At 37.8% G+C, this 22,500-nt stretch overlaps 2 protein-coding genes across 2 annotated transcripts in view; one reads left to right on the forward strand and one right to left on the reverse strand.

The window, feature by feature from the left end:
• Positions 1-12,737, forward strand: part of LOC138043750 (protein MAK16 homolog) — a 16,642-nt gene extending 3,905 nt beyond the window's left edge. The window contains exons 4-10 of the mRNA XM_068890169.1: positions 1-34; positions 5,296-5,333; positions 5,422-5,476; positions 6,289-6,363; positions 9,311-9,442; positions 10,614-10,676; positions 11,724-12,737. The exon at positions 1-34 is cut by the window's left edge and continues 145 nt beyond it. Coding sequence (XP_068746270.1) covers positions 1-34; positions 5,296-5,333; positions 5,422-5,476; positions 6,289-6,363; positions 9,311-9,442; positions 10,614-10,676; positions 11,724-11,879 — 553 coding nt within the window. The 3' untranslated portion in view covers positions 11,880-12,737. The remainder of the gene's footprint in view (positions 35-5,295; positions 5,334-5,421; positions 5,477-6,288; positions 6,364-9,310; positions 9,443-10,613; positions 10,677-11,723) is intronic.
• A 494-nt stretch (positions 12,738-13,231) lies between these two features.
• Positions 13,232-22,500, reverse strand: part of LOC138043749 (G protein-coupled receptor kinase 5-like) — a 30,702-nt gene continuing 21,433 nt past the window's right edge. The window contains 9 exon segments of the mRNA XM_068890168.1: positions 13,232-14,087; positions 14,687-14,815; positions 16,394-16,531; positions 17,513-17,650; positions 18,573-18,692; positions 19,062-19,150; positions 19,825-19,875; positions 19,878-19,951; positions 21,634-21,824. Coding sequence (XP_068746269.1) covers positions 14,073-14,087; positions 14,687-14,815; positions 16,394-16,531; positions 17,513-17,650; positions 18,573-18,692; positions 19,062-19,150; positions 19,825-19,875; positions 19,878-19,951; positions 21,634-21,824 — 945 coding nt within the window. The 3' untranslated portion in view covers positions 13,232-14,072.

Raw genomic sequence — 22,500 nt, forward strand, 5'->3', positions numbered from 1 at the left:
CAAATGCAAGCAAAGATATACCAAGATTGTCCAGGTGAGAGAAATCAATATTCATTTTTTTGTAAAGTTAGAAGTTAAAACTACATGTATTGTGATAATAACAACAATAATGATATGGACATTAACCAGGGGGTAAACAGGAATTTTCATTTGGGGGGTGGAGGGGGTCCTGAATGAGCACTGTCTGGGAGAAATAGGGTACTTTCTCTTGGGACTTATAATGGTCCTAAGGGAAACTGGAAACAAATAATTATGCTTATTTTACATTAACTTAAATTGCGTACTCCTAAATCAGAATACACTACACTACTCATCTGGCGCTTAGCGTGATAAGTATACCACAGAGAATTAAGCAAACGGAACGGCAACAAATAAAGAGTATTATGGTATTCTTTTGTATTGGCTAATAGACCCATGCATGGTTCTGGGTCCAAATTACTGCTAGTTTTGATAACCTTGTGTGTCTTGTCCGGCAGACAGGAAGTGAAATTTTTTGAGGTACATGTAATAATGGTAAAACATGTGTTCTTTTGGTGGAGAGATTAAGGTGACTGATCACAGTTTAAAATTAAGTACTTACAGTATATACTGTACTTCCATTTCTGCCATAGTTATGCAGCTTTTGCCTGAAGCTCAAACTTGGTCACTGATAAGTGACATGAAACATGAAAGTTTCCATATTTTGACAGTTAATGCGCTCTGCAGGCTGTTACCATGGTAATGCATCTAGATGAAAACAAGGCCTAAAGGATGCTTATTCCTCATTAATGCAAAATTCACACAGGTTTTTTTTTTGCAGCATTTGCTTTCTTAAAGTAATGGAAATAAAGATAGACTTTCAACGGATGGATTTTTCATAATTCACTGAAAGACATTTTAGTTTTCCCAAAGTTTTGTCTGTTAAAAACGTCTGATTTGTGTGGTAGTGCACTGCACTACACACTACACTGTATGTCACCAGGTTGTTAAGAGTGTAAGTCCGTGGTGACAATAGCCCCGCATCATGTGCATACAACTGTACGTGTAAACTCACGAACATAAACAGGTCTGTTGGAAGCCGGCTTTAGTTTCAACAAAATGAGCCCCAAAATCGGCAAGAATTTGTGACACTGATGAATAATAAAGCAGCGGCTATTTCCAAAACGATGGAATTACATGTACCTGGATAAATAACCTCATTTAGGAGAGTAAATTTTTGACTTTGCAGAAACAATAGTCAACGTCAAGTGTTGGGTGATTGTGATCTTTGTGTTGAATTCGCGCGTTTCTTGTCAATCTTTAAAACACTTGAAAGGAAAAAAAAAAGACTAACAAAAACAAAAACCTGGTGCCTTGCCATCATTTTGACGCAGATGTGCACATGACTTTGTATCCTTTTTTTTGCAAGTAAACATGCAAGGTAACTTGATCACAGCACACTGAATTTGATGTCACTTTTGATTTTGTGATTAACTTGTGCAGCCAAAGGTACAATTAAAGAATTGAAAAGAAAGTTGTCAGAACCTCAGAGTGCACGAGTGTAAGGGAACTTGAAAATTAACAACATGTCAGCCTCAAAGCCAATGTTTCTCAATTCCCTTTTATTTTCTTCAATGTTTTTGGGTTTAGTATTTTACTAGTACACTGTAACCACATGTCTTCTCAGTGGGCTATTTACCTAAGACATCTACCATGGCAGAATAATGATATAAGGTACCAAAACAATATCGTGTACTATTAGAGCAGGGCTCGAAATTAACGAAAAAATCCAGTCGCATTTTGCGATAAGATATGAAAATTTAGTCGCAATTTCGCAAATTTTAGTCGCAAAATCGCCGCGCTGCATTGTGTTGTCAGCGGTTTAGCAAAAAAATATGAGCCCGCAGTACTTGTGTGTAAAGAAACTGCTGAAAATGGCGAATGATCGAAGGAATGGAGCTGTGCACGTAACATTGCAGCTAAATTACTATACAATTACGCTACCTTCAGAGAAAATTCAGAGCGAGAAACAAAATACTTTTGTCATTTATTTATTTATTTATTTATTTATTTTAGCAAAAGTAGCAGCAAAGTGGCAACTTCTCACCCTTTTGTTTCGAAAGAACGAAGGTGATAACAAGTCGCAAATTCGCGACTTCTCCCGATATTTTAGTCGCAAATGCGACCGTATTGGTCGCAATTTCGAGCCCTGTAGAGCTACATAATATAATTATTATGCATAACTTGAATCTCCTGGAATACAAAACGCAGCTCAGTCGACAATTATACAGCACTGTGTTACATGCACTGCACTACCACACATACGTAATGCGTGCCTTTTTTTTTTTTTTTAAATAGATGACTTGTTTGTAGTCGGAACTGTTTTAAGTTCATGTTTCTGCAAAATCTAACGATGGGTTTGCAAGCAATTTGGTATTAAAAACAGCCAACAGCTGTTGGTCAAGCAAATGGGCATATACAGCATTTTGCTGCAGGGTCCCTCTGAAAGATTTTCGCTTCTAATTTAAGAACCCTGATGTTTGTGTAGTGGAAACAAATTTACAGTGCATTTCCAAGACCATTCTGTGAAGGAGGGAAAAAAGCTTACGCCATAGTTGCCAAATTTGTTTTAGTTTTCAAAATCCACGCCAGCATTTTAAGGAATACTGCTGATTGTGGAAAAACTGTGTTCAGCCACCTTGATATGGTAGATGAAAAATTTGAGTTAATGTCACTGTTCCTTGGTATCAAAATAGTTAGCTTCTAATGCATAACGTAAGGCGCAATAGAACGAGACAACAGACGTATTGGCGTTTTTTGAGGGGAACACTGCCTTGCGACTGGTTAGCCTATATGACTTTCGGATTGTGTCATATAGAACAACCTCACTTATCTCCCCAGCACTATGAGCTGATTGGTAAACAGCATGTGCTGGATTGGACAAGAGTATTGGTTAGCGAGCAATGTACAAAGGCAAATGAGGCAACAAGCTTGGGGGAAGTCGCTGTGCAGGAGTGACCCAATTTTAATGAAGGCAAAGTGATAAACCCAACCCATCTCCAAAGGGAGGGAGGGAGGGAGGGAGGGAGTGGAAAAAACTTTAACAAATGCAAACAGCTAGTTGGTTTACTATAGAGGACAAACTGCCAAGTGAACCTTGGACGGCTAACTGAGGCTTTTATAGCTAGACTCTGTCTATTAAAGTAGCCAGTTGTACATAAATGCAGCTGCTACTATGAGCAGGTAGGCATTACGCGTGCTCTTTAACAGTTTTGAATGAGGCCTTAACAGATTTGGCCAATGCAGTTGTAACTGAGATCTAGGAACAAAGTCTTTATGTCCTCATTTTATTTTATGACCTTGAACGACCGACTACAAAGAACATGAAGATAACTAACGTGACATGAATAGCCCCTTTTAGTACGGTCACGTTCCATTAACCGTATTTTACTGATGGGGCAGTAAAATCTCATTTTATGTGCAATTTAAAATACATGTACACTGTATGCAGCTAGATGAGATTGCATTATCTTGATCTGTTGCTCTTATTTTTTTTTCTTTTGGGGACTCCTTACATATGCCTGAAACTTACAGTATAGTCTTAAAATATCAAAATAATTTTTACCACAATTGCATGTAATCTGACAATCTGATTAGCTAATTATTTTGCCACTGTCTATAAGACAGGCCTTCTGATATTACGCGATGGTGCGATTTCGCACAATCGACCTCAAATCGCATCCGATCGCACAATTCAAGAAAAATCGCATAATTCACAAAATGACGCAATAAACTCATAAAATGAAACATAAATCAAGACGTTTCTTAGAAATTCCTGCATAAATACGCCATTTTTAAGATGATTTATCTTGGAAAAAGGCTAAAAACCTTTGCACATTCGATTTCGTAAACATTCGAAGTTCAAGGCTTTATTTTGCATGTCGGGGACCTGGTACGAGTCTCCTTCTATTGGTGCAACACAAACACGCCCTTATATACACACCACTGAAATGACACAGTTGCCTTCCCTTGTAGAAGAGATTTGAGAAAAATAAGTGAAGTTGTAAGTTTTTCGGCAAAATGTAGTTTCTTTCGTTGAAAACTGATAAAAACTTACTCATGGATAAGTTTGTTGTGAAAACGCTCGCTTTTGCTTCGACGAAGAAGGAAGTTCCCGCATTCCGCCCGATCTGACAGCTCACAATCGAGCAAGAAAGTACCTCACAGGTACGCTCCACGTGGACGATGGACTGATGTTTTTCTCGTCGTGCAATATTAGGGCCTTTTATATGAGAGAAAATAAGCCGCGGCTTACTCTGGCCACGGTGTACAAAATACGCAAAAGGAACTATTTATACGAATATATATTCCCAGGTCAATATAAGCCGCGGCTTGAAAAAGACGTGAACGTAGATTTTGTACCATTTATACGGGGTGAACATTCGAGTCTTCTGTAAGCCGCGGCTTATTTTCTCTCATATAAATGGGGGTATGGCCCTATTGTGATTGACCATCTTCGGAAGTTCGTGGTTGACGAGCACCTTGATCATTCATTTGGCATGTTAGCTGTGTCCTTTCAACTTTTCAACTTTTATTTATCCCAACTAATGTCGATCGAGATACATAATTACTGTTCCTTTGTGTTCAAAATGGCTTTAGGGCAGCAAAAAAGTGTTTTTCTTAACCTGAAACCGTATAAAACAACCTTAAAATTGCTGAGAAAAAAATCGCATAATTTGCATTATTTATCGCATAATTGGCCTTTCTAATCGCACAATCTGCCCTGAAAAAATCGCATAATTTGCAATTTTTAATCGCACCCAATCAGAAGGCCTGATAAGATTTTAGACAATGCTGCTCGCGTCATACTTGCATCGAATTGTGAGGCAATTGTACATGTATAGCCCAATCAGAGATGCTCATTTTGGGAAATAAACCAATCAGAATGTGAGAAAGTTAGTCAATGCTTGCTCTCTCTTTGTGTCACTATCCTGGTCACGCTCTGAAATAAACATTTTCTTTTGATGTTGAATATTGTAACAAAAAACAAATTGAATGTGTTGGTTTAGCGTTGCCTGTACTCTTATGGACAACAATATTCATCATCACAGTAATCAAAATTTGGTTTGGATTCACTTGGCACTCTGCTGCACCTCCTGAGTACACAACATTTTGACCACTGTGATCGATGATGAACATCATTGTGGATAAGAGTACACACAACACTGAACCATTGACTTGTCAAATTTACAGTGGTAATCTAGCACCCTCTATAGGGAATTCAGTTTTAATGAGTCTATTGACTTTTAATGTGGTTTCTCTATTTATTGACCTCAGTACTTAATAAGGATGAGGAAGCTGCAGCTCAGGACAAGGTAACAAAAAAATGCTCAAATTATTCATCTGACTTCTTTCACGTAATTATTGTGGGCATATGCAATTTCAAAACATTTTTTTTTTCAGGAAGAAACTTGTTACAGTAAACAAGAAAGTAGAGAGAAGAGAAAGAACAAGAGAGGTGAGAAGGGTCTTTTGAAAACATTCAAGACATTGAGGATGGAGTCTAATAACAGAGATTCTGACCCCTTTTGAGGAAAAATAGGGAGTACATTTTTGTATTTTTTAGCTTTTAAGTAGGGGGGTTTGGCGGTATCCCACCCCTGGAAATTTTGTGAATTTAGTTTCTCTCGAATGGCATTTCCTGCATTTTGACATAATTTTTGTGGTATCGGCCATGCTTGTACACCATTATGGAGTAAGACTGCTGGCCTTACAAATGAGTCTGCACAACAAGGGCTGTTCAGTGGACAATCTCATTGCCACAAGGAACTTTATGGCCGTTAGGTCAGGCAGCATACAGTATTAATATGATTTTTAATAATAATTTATTGTCCTTTTTTTTTGTAGTTTGATTATTTAGTGGGGATACTCATACATAATTATTGTAACAGTTGATATCTGTCACCTTTTGTCATCAAATTTGCTAACTGGCTACCTGCTTTTTATCCCCCGTATCTATTTACTGTGGTCCATCACTAGTAAGAACAAGAAATCCTTTAACCCATTGACCCATCAGGTGCCCTAAGATGCCCCCCAGTTGATGAGTCAAATCATCTGGCGTCAGACAGAGTAAAAATCTGTTTAGTCTCACTCCCAGGGGTAAACTGGTTAATCAAGAGTACATGTAAAAAGCAATGATTTTTTGCTTCCCTGTGGTTTGAGAAATTTCTTTTTTCACCCATAAGATGCATGTAGGTTTTACTATTGAGGTTAAATGTGGATGACAATACATGTAGTTAACACTTACTTTCAACTGCCTTGTTGTTTTAGAGAAAAGCATTGGTAGCAGCTCAGCTGGAAAATTCTATAGAGAAAGAGTTGTTGGAGCGGCTCAAGAAAGGAACGGTAAGTTAATGTGTTATTCGCTGCTAAGTTTATAAATTAATTTAACGTGCAGCTAACCAATAATTGGGTTTATTCAAAAATAAACTTACAGTACTTGTTTATCAACACCATAAAAATAATTTGACTTGCCAACTCTCACACAATGTACAGTAGGTAGTTTCACACTGCACAATCCCATTAAAATGCGAATGTCATGGACCCGTTATTCAAAATTAATGTATATTCAATGTTTAATTGCGGCAAATTAATTTCTGCAACCTTAATGATCATCAATAATGCTCAGATAATGCAGTGTACAACTGTAGACTATGTATTATAATTAGGTCCTACCTTTTGTAAATCATTGAAAAAATCAGTCTGCAGAAATTCACTGACAGGTAGTGTGGAAATTAAAATATCATGCTTTAAATTTACAGTGTAAGAAAGTACCTGTACATGCAAGTAAGACACAATGCCTTTTCATCTGCTTTTTGAACAACCTGCACAAGTCACACATACATAAACATTGAGTAGATGCCACTGGCCGTCATTTGTGAGAGCAGGGGGGATCATAACCTGTGCTTGTATATTAATTATGTACAGTAGGTGACATCACAAACTGTCTTTCATTGTTACAGTACATGTACACATGTAGTTCCAAAAGAAGTGTTGGCATTATTTAATGATATCACCTCAGTAAAAGGCTCTTCCCTGTGAAAGCTCAGTTATTGCAGGATTCTTTTTGAAAATACAGAGCATGAAAATGGAAAATTTTGTGAAGCACATGTCAATGGAAAAATGATTAATTTGTTGCCTTGTTGTGGTCAGGTGCACTTTATGGTATCAGGGTTTGAGCCAGGATTTGATCACTGGGGCGCAGTTTGTCCCCTTGGCTAAAATTGTGGGGGACATTTTCATTTTTAGGGGGACGGTCAGTTTTCTTACAATGTACGTTCAAACAAAGAAACAAGCCAGCCAACAAAAACATTTTATTTATACCTGTTACTTGTAATTAAAAGAATCAATACAAACAAGAAAAGTTAAGGAAATGGTGTCAAGACTTTTTCTGTTCACATTTAAAGCAAGAATCAATGACTATGCTTTATAATGTACTCCAGATGCAAAGGGGTTTGTTTTTTTTTAGATTTTAGACAAACATAGCACAACATCGCCTCCTTTTCATAGCACAACCTAGTGTGATCTAGGAACCAAGTTTTCTGGAGAGATCGTGATTTCATTGGTTTCCTTTGACCCTCATTTGTTTCTTCCTCTTTAATACTGTTCTTCTTCTGTATGTTTTTTTCTCTGATTCAATCTGGCTTCCATTTAAAGCAAAAAAGCTATCTATCGTACGAATAGACGAGTTCACGCTCTCGAGTGCATCATGGGTAATCAGGGCAAGATGGAGAGAAATTCAAAGGTTTGTATGGAAGTTCAAAACGATGAAAAGTATTCATGATGTGTAATTTTGGGTTTTTTATTTTCCAAAAAAGAAGATATGCGCTCAAGGGTGCGGCAAAATAAATTTGGAGAGAATGGCTATTGTAGAAATTATTTTATTAAAAAGAGTTTCTGCCATTCTTTTCCTGTAAATTCCAAAGACACAAAATAAGCAATATTTAGGAATTCCTAGTTCATCTCAGTTGTGAACATGAACTGATTTGTTTGGTTTATGAAGGCGAAAGTCTATAAAGTAGAGTCATGTACAGTATATTTTGCTTTGAAGTTCCATACAAACCTTTGAATTTCCCGCCGTGTTGCCTGATTACCCCTGATGCAATCAAGGGCGTGAAGTCATTTATATGGTTTCACTTTGACACTTTAACTCCCAGATGCGTCACGCTTGGTTGAGCATGAGACCTGCATGTTTAGTAGAGCGTGACTGAAGAGCAAACGCACGATAAAATTCCTCCCACGGTCTGTGTTTCAGCTTGTAACTTTTGTACTGAACTATATTTCTTCTTGTGTGCTTCCTTCTGAGTTTTTCCCCCAGATTTTTAAGGGGGCAAATTGTCCCCTTGGCCGTTTTCTTAGGGGACAATTTCAGTATCAGTGCGGGATTGGCGCAATGGCGCGGCCTGGCTCAAACCCTGTGGTACAGTGTATCTTTATCATTTGCCTCATTATTGATTTACAGTACTGTACATGAATATATGAATAGTTCCCTAAAAATCAAATCAAAATAATCCTGGTTGACGGTGCCTACTACATGTAATTCAAAGGTATTTTTGCACAGTTTACTGAATATGTGGAAAAAGCAGATCTTAACAAGTGTTATTGAAACCCAAAAAGAAAATTGGGGGTAACTACACATTTTTCAAAGATACTTCATCAACAATATTTGTAAAAAGCTTTAAAATACAAAGCAATGTATGGCTTTCTTTTCCAAATTGAAGCTTACCGGTAATTATCTCAGTCTGAAAAAATGCATGGTTACCCCCAATTTTCTCTTTGGATACCTAGAGCACTTGCTAAGTTCTGCTTTCTCCAAATAGTTTTTAACTGCGCAAAAATATCCCTGTATTAATAAGCACTACCCATAGGAAATCCGAGTGTCTCGAGGTGCGCAGAACATGTGCGCAATAAGAATAATATTATAGTAGGCACCATCCTCAAGGAAAGAGGACACTGAAGGACCTGGGTGAAAACCTCTTGAGGCACAGCAGGCAACCTACATTGCGTACATGATGTACCTTTACCTCTGATGCCAAAACCCAGGAAATAATACTGGGACACAGTGATGGCAGGCAAATAAATTATTTTATACTCTTGTCCCCTAGAGGCTGGCAAATTCTCTTTGGCAAAGGAAACTTGCGTTGTTTTTTGTCTTTATAGTAGTTACTTGAAGATCTTTTTCTCCGTAAACTAGCAGGAGTACAAGAAGAGGGTTTGATTTTCATGCCAGATGCAGTACTTACATTTTAATGACAGTGTCATTGTCCACACCATTTCTTTTTCTTTTTTGCAGTATGGTGATATTTACAACATTCCTAGCTCTGCATTTGAAAATATTTTGGAAAGGGAAGAAGCTGAGAATGAAAACAATGATGAATTGGAGGAAGAAGAAGAAGAAGAAGAAGAAGAGGAAGAGGAGGAAGAGGTGCATGTATTGTTTTCCTTATGACAATAATTTTTGTACTGTAAACACTTTCCATGCAGTGCAGACCACTTGCAATAATAATATTACATGTAGCAATTTTGTTCCCGTATTGTCAGAACAGGAAGGCAACAGTAACAAGTCAAGCTGCCCAATTCACGTCTTTAATAGTGATAGTAATAATAATAATAATAATAATAATAATAATGATGATGATGATGATGATGATGATAGTAATGATAATAATGATAATAATAATGATGACATGGGTGACAAATTACTCCTTAATTTTGGCACGAAATTTCAGCATTAGTTCATAATTTCACTTGTGAAATTACAATGTTGCCATGGAAACTTTTCTTGCAAAGCTAAAATGACGTCCAGGTTTGAAATACGTGGCCATTTCCGAGTTCATGTCTGCCTCCTCTTCAAAGCGAGTCGAAGTGTGATGGTCATTAGTTCTACTTTACATATGAATGAAAACTAATTTTCATAAGAAAAACTTCGCAGTGACTTAGACTTGCTTTGAAGAGGTGGCAGACACGAACTCGGAAATGGCTTATTAAGGAGCAATTTGTCACAGGTCTATGATATTAATTAATAACCCTTTGACATCCAAACCGGCCAAAAGCGGCCAGACCTAGTATTTTACTCTGTCTAACGCCAGACGATTTTACTCGTCAATGGGGAACCCCTGGGCATCAATGTGTTAATAGCTAATCAAAATGGTATACATGTAAAATTAGGGAATAATTTCACTTGCGTTTTGTCCAAAATCAAACGCAAGTGAAATTATTCACTAATTTGTCTCGTCACCATTTGATTACCCATACTAATAATAACAATGATAATGATAATGATAATAATAATAAGAATACCGGTAATAATAATAATAATAATAATAATAATAATAATAATAATAATAATAATAATATCATCATCATCATCATCATTACTCAGAAAGTTTCCCATCATCAGGGAAAGAAAAGTCCAAAACCTTGAGTTTTCTTGACAATTACCCCATCTATTGCATACATGTATCCTGTTTAAAACACCTTCTGTCGGTACACCACCCAAAATGCTGCTTACATATCTGCATTTTTCAGTGAAAACAAAAAAAAGATTGACATTGTGACTTGCTGAGCTAGAGATTTTGGCTTTGTTAATTTAACAGGAGGAAGAACCTGAATTTGTAGCCGAGGATGAGGTTGACATCAGTGACCTTAGTGACATTGAGGTAAGAGGCCAAAATTGTTATTTTCTCTCCCCAGTCTGATTTCCTCCAAGAGTTACCCTTCTGTTAATGCATGAAATGATAATCCCTACTGAACATGAGACTTTCGTTTCATTTAGATGTTTTGGTTAGTTTCTTCACCTTCACCTTCTTTAATAGGTCCTACAGTCCCAGACATAATTGTTGGGACACTTCTGCCTCTTCCTTCCCTCTCAATGTTGGTGTGAAAGATTTGGTGACTGAACTGCGATAAACAACATTGAGAGGGGCAGGGAACGCACGAGGAGGGAACAGAAGATGTTGACATGAAGTGTCCCAACTATTTATGTCTGAGACTGTAGGTTTTTCCATTCCATGAATAGCACCTAGTTTCCTTTGTAAGCTTTAATTTTAACCATGTTTCCATATTCAGGTGAATCGAAACAGTTAAAGTGAAATTTCAAGTGAAAAGTAGACTTCGTTTTCATATTGAGTTTCTTTGGCGTTCCTTCTGGCCACCGTCATTAAATTTTCAAGGGCTTCACAACTTACATGCAGGAAGAGTGTACCCCAAGCCAATCAAATGGTTTTTTGATGAGGTGGAAAAGTAACCCAGATAAAACCTCTGGAAGAAAGAAAGCTTTGAAACAAGGGCAACATACTACATAATTATGTTTATTTGTAACCCAGTAGTTTTTATTTTTGCCCTCCTAAAAACTTTTGGTGTCGAGCCAAAACTAGCCTAAGTACAGCTGCCCCCTCCCCTCTGAAAACAATGGGATTTCTGAGGGGAAGGGGCAGCAGTACACAGGCCAAGGCAAAACTGGCAGGAGAAAGCCAGTTGGCTACAATTTACAGAGCGTTGAGTCAAAGTTAGGACCTGAGAACCTTCTGAGCCAGTGGTTAGAAAGGGATTCAAACCCACTACAATGGCAAGCAAGTGCAGTTCCCTGACCACTATATTATTGAATTTCGCTGTCACCCAGTGAAGTAACCAAAAGAAAAAACAGCCAGTAGCGGTTGTAATGTAACTGATCCTTCATGTCTTTTCTTTTGCCTCCAAATATCAAGGATCTTCAGATGGATGAAACTGAGCAACAAACAGAAAGTGAGGTCGAGGATGAACAAGACAGAGAAAAACCTCAGAGAAGGGTGGCAAGGAAAGCAAGAGTGGAGATAGAATATGAAGAGGAAAGAGAAGATAAACGGACAAAATTAAAAGCGTAATTTGTTAGATTTTATTTGTCCTTTGTAAGAAAAATAATTGTTTAGACCTTCTATAACTTAAAAGGTCTCCTTTTGTGAAGTGAGTCTCAATATTACAACTCCCCCTCCCCACTAAAACAATGTTGAGAAACAGCTCAGTTATTTGTGCACCTCCCTGCACAACATTGTTCCAGGGGGGAGAAGACATTAGTTTAGCAGCCTTCTTTTCAAGGTATTTTCTTTTCTCTAGTTCTTGAAAGGGTGGATAAGTCACCATCCAACATTTTCAATCTGTGCAAAGATTGAAGTCTTTGCTCGGGTGATATTATTGTGAATATGCTTACTTTAAGCACATCTAAGTAAAGGCGTGTTCGAAAACACAAAGTACATTTTACGCTCTGGATAGTGACTTGTCCACCATTAAAACACCTGGGACCTGGTCCCAGTTTTCAAAATCCGATCAAGGTTTGAGTTTTGCTAGTCAAAAATCCCAAACAATCTACTTTTATGAACTGAAAATTGAAGCCTTAGCATCGTGTGAAAACTGATTTTATATGTGATTTAGAGGGATGTCATTTAACGTAATCCCCTAAGCTGCTACCATGAGAATCAAGGTTCCTACGCGTCTTGAAAAGCCTTGAATTTTGAGAGTGCGTTTTCAAGGCCTTGAAAATCCCTGCTCTTCATTCCTGGTCCTTGAAAGTCCTTGAATTTTTTTCTGGCCCCCGTTTTTAATCTTTGAAACTTCAGTGAAAGTAATCAGCCACTCATTTCATGTTATAAAAACATACATTATTTTCACGTGTACGTTACGGAAAATGAGGAAGACCATTTCTATGGGTAAATTCATCGACGTAAATAAAAAAGAGGCCCTTGAAAGTCCTTGAATTTTTGGTCTGAAAAAGTGTGCGAACCCTGGAGAATTTACAGATGAGATTGACCCACCCTAATAGTACAGCCTTTCTTTTGCTTGCTCAATTTTGGCATTCTCGAGAAGAAATCTGCATGAATCTAGTAAGATCTTTATTGAGTATGCACTGCACGTTGCCAGGATAATAGTCTCAAACCCAAGCCTAAATGCCAGATCTTGCTGCCATCTTGGTTTTTCATTGTACAACGGGCTCAATTATAACCATCAGTTTTATCACTAAATGGATGCTCACACTGGAAAAACCAGTTTGTCAAGAGGAAACAATCTTGACTAGTTCAGAAGTTCCGCCTGCGGTGGCTTAAAACAGTTGACACGATTCAGGCAGGATCTCCTTTTCTCCTCCTCAGTAAAGAAAAAGACAAAAGGAGGTTCTGCTCACAGGATGAGATTGACCCAAAAGACCAAAATTCCAGTAAATATATAGGATACTTCAAAAAAGGAGTGCCTTTGCAAATTTTATTGGAAATTGCCTCATTATTAACCTTTCTAACAAAAATTGCTTATCTACATTTAGGGTAACACATATATGACACAACTACATGACATTGTATGTTTATACTGTATTGCACAAAATTGAGACACTTGTAAGAAGAAACAGTACAGTGGTTCAAATCTGCCGGAAGAACTCGTGACAGCTACTGGTATGTTTCTTTAGTTTAATAGTGACAAGAGCCATTATTCTCCAAATTTATTCTTCAAGTAAAAGAACAACATAAACAGCCTCCAATAAATTGTCAGCAAATTTTTGATTTATACATGTAAACTATCCGCTGATAAATTGCCAACAATATACAAATAATGTTAAGAAAGATGTTCATCCACAGCAAGTGTGCTGTTATGGTGTCTGTAGAACCTGTCCTGTCTGACAGTTGACAGTGGAAAGCAGTCGTTCACTTTTAATGTGTTACGGTATGATTTGCTTGGGAATATCCTCCAAGAAACTATTTTGTTTTTGACAATGGGTTGATTTCACTACACAATTGAGCTGCTCATTTACATTTTTTTTGGCAGCTGTCACTGTCTTGTGATTAGTTATAAAAGTCCACCATATTATTTAAAAAAGGTCCAATCAATTCATGGCCGAATGATCAAATGGCTCTACCAATAAAATATAAAAAAAATTCTTAGACTTGTAATTGCATCCCACAAGGCCCTTAACTTTACTGTACATCGAAAGGACTAACTAGTGGTCACACTTTTTACTTTTTGTCCATGCCATTTTAGAAATGTTATGTTCTTATAACCTTTATCTGTACAAAGATGTCTGCTCTCTTAATTTATTGTTAAAGACCGTCATCCTGCAGAAAAAAGAAAAACAAAATTTGCAAGTGACGTCACAAACTAAAGGCACATTCTTTTTGAGTACGAGTTGGCTGATGTTTCAAAGAAATAATTATTGTTTCTGCAGAGAAACACAATAATTGTGATACAATACAATAACTTTATTTACTTAGAGAGGGAGACACAATTAACCTTTCACCGGCTTCTAACTTGCAGCCCTTAAACTATAGGACAAAGGACTGACCACAACAGCGCAAACTCCATGCTCTAATTTGCAAATGGTGTGTGGGTTTTTTAAAATCTCATGGGGTTATGAACATTGATTAAGGGCTGTGAGAAAGTTTTTTACCATGCTGAGTGTTGGTCCAGCTGGAGTTTTTGATCCCATGACCTCCCACATAGTAGTCCGATGTCCAACCAAATAAGCCAATTGGTTGGCAGTCCAAATAATTGCCCACTTCACTGTGACCTTAGTAACTAGTGATACTGCTATACCTTCACAACAACCCTGCAACTCCCGAGAGTTCTAACTTGTTTTCCTGGGTAAACCCTCCCCTTTCCTTCAAAATACAATGTACCATCAAAACTGCATTTCAAATATAAATTTGAAACTTACTAATCCTGAACAGCACGCCATTCCCCTTTTCTTTGGAGGCTCTGGTGGCGCATCCCCAATGAGATCAGGCGTTGGCGTACCACCAGGGCCGAATACATTCAGTTCAAAAAAGCACTCCATCTCTATCATCTGCAAACAAATGACAGGATAGCTTGAAAAGACTTCTGGATTTTGATAGGGAAAAAAAGCCACCACAATTCTCAGTCACTCCTCCATGTAAACAACATCTGGAACTAACTCTCTGCAAAGCATCTTATCTTCAGCCCCTACGCAGACTTGTATGTAAATACCAGGGTTTTTAAAAATAATTGCAAGATCATGCATCTTGCCATAGTTTAAGTACATGTAACATTCGCAATCATAACCCACTGACTTCTGAGCCCACTCCTAGGAGTCAGTGGGTTAAAGGGGAGTGGATGTAGAGGTTTTTAAGGAGACGTAAGGGCCGATTTACACGGTACGATTTTTGTCGCATGCGACAAGCTTACATTGTACAACAGGCTTACAATTCGTTTTACGATTGTTGTGTACATCAAAGAAAATGTTGTAGCATTTCAAAACATGTTTTAAAACGCTGCGACAATCGTAAGTCATGTCGTAGGCCTGTCGTAAGCTTGTCACATGCGCCAAAATCGCACCATGTAAATCATGCCAACTACCTTGGTACTTTTCTGCCTGGCCCAACCTCATTGGGCCACTGAATGTTTTATCATATGACTTCTCTGAGACTCTTTATAAGCACTCTGAATAGAACACGTAGTTTTATATAAAAAAGCTTATTAATATCAATACCGGTATGTTATTTTGAGTTTTTGTGTTTGTAAGTTAAAATTAGGTGGTTTAAAATGGTACAAAATCCTCTAACATTGTGAACATAATTATTCCAAACAGGGCTGTACCTCTCTTGCCATAAGGTGCACAGCCCTTGCATAGTGCTTCAATGCATGTAGCTTAATATGGAACATGGCAGTGGGGTTGCATGGGTCCTATCATAATGATATTATTATGAGATGCCAGGCAAACCACCTCTACAATTGAGTTTCACTATAAGGTGGCTCCCTAGATTATTTGCGAATACCCCCACTACAGGACACTAGTTACAAAAGGCTAGTTTCTCTTAAATTTTCCCTGAAGAGATTGTCGTTCAGACGGTTTTGCCAATATTCTGTAATTTGTCATTTTTCTTCTTATTTTCAACTAGCTCTGACAAATTTTAACAAAATGTAAGACATTTGATAGGAAATGTATGTGGTTAGAACTGAGGCAATTTTCAAGAGACTTTACCGAAGGGAACAAAAGAAAATTAGCTGTTTTAATTCTACGGATTTGGTCAAGCTGGCATCACAAAAATCAGAAAAACATGCGCAGTTCAGGCTTTACACGCCATATTAGTGCCCAGCTTGCATGCGGTCCTACAACTCTAGGGAGCCTCCTTAATTTGAGTCACAACCAAAAAACACATGGTAATCAGCCATCTGCTAGTAGTGCTCACCACAAACATTAAGCCCTGTTGACTGGGTACCAGCAGGCAGAATGGCATTGACCCTTTTTCTCATGCACTTTCTTATTTTATTCCTGTAGTTAACCAAATTTGTTTCTGCCCTTTGAATGGAATCACCCTTTATTTTTAAAGACATGCCTGCAAATGTCAGCATCCCACATATCAGTATTGATTTTTTTGTCTGCATAAAGGGCATTCATAGTTACCTCACTTTGCCAAGGGATTGATACCGAGCCACTGGCAAATTTTCTATAAAATTCATCATCGCTTTCATCCAACCTAACACCCTTCACAGAAGAGAACTGTTCGATGTCCAACACATCTTTGCAGTACACTGCTCTGGGCTGTGAACATAAACAAAACCTACTCAAAGAACTGTCTCACTGAAACTGCCTCATTTGTTATCTGTTTAAAAAAATGAAATCTCCAGTCAAATGTCTATAATTTTTCCTCTGTCATCAACCAAACTAAGGTAGATACTAATCAAGTGAAGCTGTGATCCTCGCAGTTATGAACACAATTTTAGCAATTGTGTAGAGAAGCCTGAAAAATTCAGGACTTCAACAGGGTTTGAACCCATGACTTTGAGATGCCAGTGGGATGCTCTACCCAACTGAGTAGCTTTACTTGATTTCATATACCCAGTTCAATATATGATTCATTTCATATGTAATTTTATTCATTGACTCATTCATTACAGCAACATTTGAACCCACAAATGACCAGCTCCCAACAACAGCGACTTCATAGCTCAGGGCCCAGTTGTTTGAAAGCTGATTAACGCTAATCCCAGATTAAAAAATTACCAAGGAGTTTATTTCTCTTATCCAAAATGTTGTACAACGCTGATATTTGGCAAAATTTTACATTAGGGGAAGTCAATCTTGAAAACCAAAAATAACCAAAAATACATGTAACCTGAAAAGTTGAAAATATTAAACCAACGTTTACCCTAATCCTGGATTAAGTTAATCGGCTTTCGAACATCCGGGCCCAGTTGGTTAGAGTGTCACATCAGCATAGCGACGTCACCGGTTGAAACTCCAGTGAAGTCCTGCATTTTTGAGGCTTCTCTGTGCAATTGCTCAAATAGTGTTCATAACTTCGAGGATCATAGCTTCACTTGACTATCCTAGTTAGTTGGAAACTGCGACCTCCAATAGTTACTTAGCAACCAAAACCAATGCCACTAACCTTTACCCTTACCTTATTGTTGGAAAGCTGTGGAACACATCTCATTCGGTTTATTTCTGGACATGAGTGAAATTTATTGTAATACTTGTTATAATAATAATATTGTACTTTAAGAAATGACAAACCCTTACATCAGGTACAAAAGGAGGTTTGAACATTCCTGCTTCTAGCTGTGGCCAGTTAATATTTCTAAAGAAGATATGTTTCTTGGCCTCCTCCCCACCAACATCACTATATCCTAATCTGTTATTTACATCTTTTTGAAGGGCCTGAAAAATAAAGAATAAAAGCAAGGGTTTTCATAATTATGTTGCCAGCTCAAGATAATGGAAGCATAAAATTATGGAAATATAAGCTCCCATATGGCATGCTGGCTATTTGCAGCACTTTGTTTTGTGTAAACGTCCGCTACTTTTCTCTGGCAAACGAGTTTTTCTCCCTGATCCTTTTTGAAACTGACCAACACCTGAGTAACATAACCAATAGGCCCTTTGACTTACCATATCATGTGACCTAATTGTCAATTTATTTGTTTTTTTGTTTTTTTGTTTTTTTTTTTTGGGGGGGGGGGGGGGGACTAAGTGAGGAGAAGAAAGCCTCTACAGGAGTGCATGCAGGTCTTTTGTCTTTAATTTGCATAAGGCAAAATTGAGGGTCAAGTCGCTAGAGCTATCCATGCAATATATAGGATATGATAGAGCAAGGTTGTCAAGCAGAAGCCAACAAAATAATCAAAGTAAACAAAGCCAGACACCAGTATACCTTTTGTGAGAAGCAAACTTTTAGCTAGCAAAAGTTAAAGTAACCAGCATTATGACTGGTCATTGGCACTACCTGACAGCTCTTATGATAAAAACAAGGCCCCTCAAAATTACTGTCCCTTTTTCTAGAACCATACTAGGGCTTTCAGTAAAATTGCACCAGTACAGCTGTGATGATAAAATTAAATTCCGCTTTTTGAAAACCTTTTGTGTTTCACTTGACTTGCATTTCACTGGAGAGAGAGAGAGAGAGAAAAATACGGAAACACATCATTTCCGTGGTAATGGTCCATACCGTAAAATCTTGACCAAAAGCCAGCCAATCGGAGAGCTCCATTAAGCTTGACTTGTAATTGCTTGCCATATAATAAAAGTTATTTTTTGTACAGACCTCAATCAACTGGAACTTAAAGAAATAATCTTAGCCCACCTGACTACATATTGATCTAGCCGCCGAGCTAAACTTGTCAGAGTAAACCTCCTCATCCTCTCTGACTCTGCGTTCAACTTCATCCCTCTTTACCTTCTCTTTTCTTGCTCTAAATGGGGACTGCAATGAGTAACAAACAGAATTAATTCATTAAAACACTTTCCTAGTGTCACACAATTATGGTACAATGTAGTTTCCCTTTAAGGAGAGGCCATTTTCTCATTATTTTTGTTTTGCTGGGTTAGGGGGCAAGGGGTTAGGGTTAAGATTGCTGGGAAGGAGGAAAAAGGCCTTGACTAAAAATCCTCTTGATTACTTAATCCACATCTTAGTTCATGGACAGTAGTGTTTCAAAAAAGTGCATACTATCTTTAACATTCAATTTGCTGACTGTGAATCAAGACCACCGTGTTTGGTGTTTTCCTTTACGGTAACATTTCGCTGCCTTTTGGTCTGACCAAACCGTTCAGTTGCTAAAATCTTAATTACCTTGCCTTGAATCATCTCATATATGAGACAACCTAGACCCCACCAGTCTGGTGCAAATGTATAACGTTCATTTTTTACAACTTCAGGAGCTAGAGGAAAAGTGAACAAAACAGAAATCAATGCAGTTCACCTTTCTTTGATAAATGAGGGAAACAATTATCTTACATATACCCTGAAAAAAAGATGAAGAGGGGGTACCCTCGAAACGTCTGGTTCACATCTTAAATTCTCTGGCACCAAACAGAATTATTCCATTTGCTACAAGAATACTTGGCTTGTCAATGGCTCAGGGGTGAGCTGGTTAGAAGAGAGGTGACCACAGTAAAGTGATTAGAGCATTACCTTCTTACCAATTCTTCCTGCATCCTGGGTTCATTCCCCTAAGCTATGGTGTGGCAAACAGGTGAAATCCAGGAATGCAATTTCACCACTTTCTTGGGTTCTGTTTCTCAGGGACTGCCAACCATTTCTTCAAATGTGATTGGCAGCAGCAAAAAGCAACATCCATGGATTGGTTTAAGGTTGAATTTCAGTGCCTGTATACAAATTGTATTCATGAAAGGCACTCCTTGGATGACACCACACATGGTCAAGTTCATCTCTGGATTGTCATGCCTGGGAAGTGTTTCTCTCCGTTCCCAACCCATTTTCTCTTCTCCTCCAAAACTGATTTGATTTTGATTGAAATCCACATACAAATCAAGTTGCTGATCATAATTTTCATTCAAAATAACAGTAAATATCATTATGATTTCAAACATACCCATGTAGCCTATCGTTCCCACTCTTCCTCGTATTGTTTCGCCATTTTTATTTGAACAGCTAAACCAAGATCAGAGATCCGAACATGACCATTGTCATCTAGAAGAAGATTTTCTGGTTTCATATCCCTATAAAAACATGCAAAGATAGACAACCGCATCATTGTTATCATCATTATCACTGCAGTCAGTCAGTCCCAGCTGAGAAATACATGTACTACCCTCAATACAGGCTAATAATTATAATGTACAAATCCCCACAACCCAGGCATCACCCCTTACATCGATGAAGTTGACAAGAAGGGTATCAAGACATTTTGTGATGTCCTGAACACATCTGAAGGCCAAGGTCTTAAAAAGCAAGAAAGGGTACAGTGTATGTGATGAGACTTGCTTTTTTCCGCCATACAATTATTGCAGAGCGACACTGATTTAAAATCATAATGAGTATGAATGAAGCCCTTCTTTGCCTGTTCCAGTGGTGCTCCACATGACTGTACTTACATGTAATTAACCTGATTGCCCTCCTGAGAGTTAAACAGATTTTACTGTCTAATGCCAGACCATTAACTCATCAAGAAAGAACCCCAAAGGGACAAAAGGGTGAAATGTTCTTATTTTCAGTTTAGAACGGCACTCCTGGATCAACCGCATCCAGGCAAAGTTGATTTACCGTAAAAACCTGCAGATAAGCTGCACCTTTTTTCTAAAAATTGTTGCTAGAAATCGGGGGTGCGGCTTATAAATTTTGACGCCAATTTCTGTTAACTGACACATTTATGGAAATGTTTGTAAATTCTAATAAATATTACACAAACCTACTGTACAGGAGAGTACTGGTCATTGCTTTTGTAAGTTTAGTGGTGCTTAAAAGAGCCATTGTTCATGTAAGAGTAAGCTTTTAATTAATATTACAGCGATTACAGTTGTCGCCCCTAAAAGCGTTAAACGGTCTTCGTTAACAGATCCTTCAAGCGGTATATGGTCGCTTTTCTCCAACAGGAAAACGTCACTCAGCACAGAATTTCCATTCCCCCGCAAACCTGTTTGCAGCGTCGACGAAGGCATGTAACTTCAACCGTAATTGATCCTACACGAGCAAGAAAACACCACGCTATTCGAGTATTTGCGTGACGTGGTAGACGGCCCACTGTTTCTTTGCCGTTTAGCACTTTGATAGCAAATTTGTCAAACTGATTATGAAACTCTCTTTGTGCTACAAGTTTATATCCAACAGATGGCTACCACATCTCTTTGTAGTCTTGTGTCCACTATACCAATGAACAAAATAATAAAGACCCTGTTACACTGGGCAATGTTTCATGCAGCTTATTGCTTTGTGTAAACTACTCTTAAAACATCACGCTGCTTCCGGTGTCCAGTTTTCCATTTCTGCATTCAATTTAATGCCTGGTTACTACACTTTGAATGTAACTGCTCACGTTCGACTCGCGTTCTTGTTGTAATGCAAAAATCTATGGAAAAACTGTGTTTAGTGAAGAAATTCCTGTCAACAAATACCAGAAAAAGATCATTATATGTTCATTATAATTATTTAAGTGCTAAAATTGTGGGTAAGACTTCAAAGTATTTTCCGTTTAAATGTTAATGTTCGATGAACAGTGGATGAAGAAGACTTCTCGTGACTTGACTTTGGATTTCTTTTGATTTCTTTCAAAAAACTTTTTTTTCCAAAATTTGAGCTGCTAAATTCAGGGTGCGGCTTATCTGCAGGTGCAGCTTATCTGCGGGTTTTTACGGTTATTGGTGGGCTAGCTTTGAACAAAACTCATCTTCTTATTATAACATACCTGTAGACTATTCTCTTAGAGTGTAAGTGAATCAATCCTAGCATGACTTCTGCAGCATAGAATACTGCTCTTTCTTCCTCAAACCCAGGGTTTCCCATGTTGTGGATGTGGAACTTTAAATCTCCACCATTCATAAGTGTTAAAACCATACAAAGTGCATCTTTGGTTTCATATGCATAAGCTAAACTGACCTACAAAGACAGGACATGCAATCACAGCAGTTACAGGGTAAAACATCAACACTGGCTAATCTGGACCTTGACTAACTAGATATTCCATCATCCAGACTTTTCAGCCCACGTTCTAGTTCCCCAATTAAGCCTTTGCAAAACCAAAGATATATCACTGACTTCAAGGTTGTATAATTATTTTCTAGTGGGTACATAGATCTAGAAGGGCTTCATTAAAATCAAATACATGTGGATGTTTGTCTGTGGTTATGATTCCTTCCAAAATCCAAGATTGAAGGGTGCAAGTCAAAAAACCAAACAATCCCACATTGATTAAATGGCAGATTTTCATTGACGCCAAGCTTAATCTGTCAAAGAATGGCTATTTTCTCCTAAAGGTGATCCCCATCTTTTATTTCATGTTTTTGCTGAAAATGGTGTCTTCATGGAGTAGTAAAAAATATTAAGCAAAAATCTATGGCCAGTTTTTGGCAATTTCATAAAATTGTCTTGAAGGAGCCATTACGAGCCGACCAGCCCACACTCAAGTTAAATCTATTTTGCAGTGCTAAGTACTCACAAAAGCATTCAAATACATTTCTCAGGTACATACTTGAATTAACCCATAGAATAACACCAAGCTATCTGCATTATATCAATGATTTCATATATAAAATTGAGCTAAATTTGTCCAACA

This window comes from Montipora capricornis, chromosome 3 (genome assembly GCF_036669925.1).
Source record: "Montipora capricornis isolate CH-2021 chromosome 3, ASM3666992v2, whole genome shotgun sequence".
In the NCBI taxonomy this organism is placed as follows: domain Eukaryota; kingdom Metazoa; phylum Cnidaria; class Anthozoa; order Scleractinia; family Acroporidae; genus Montipora; species Montipora capricornis.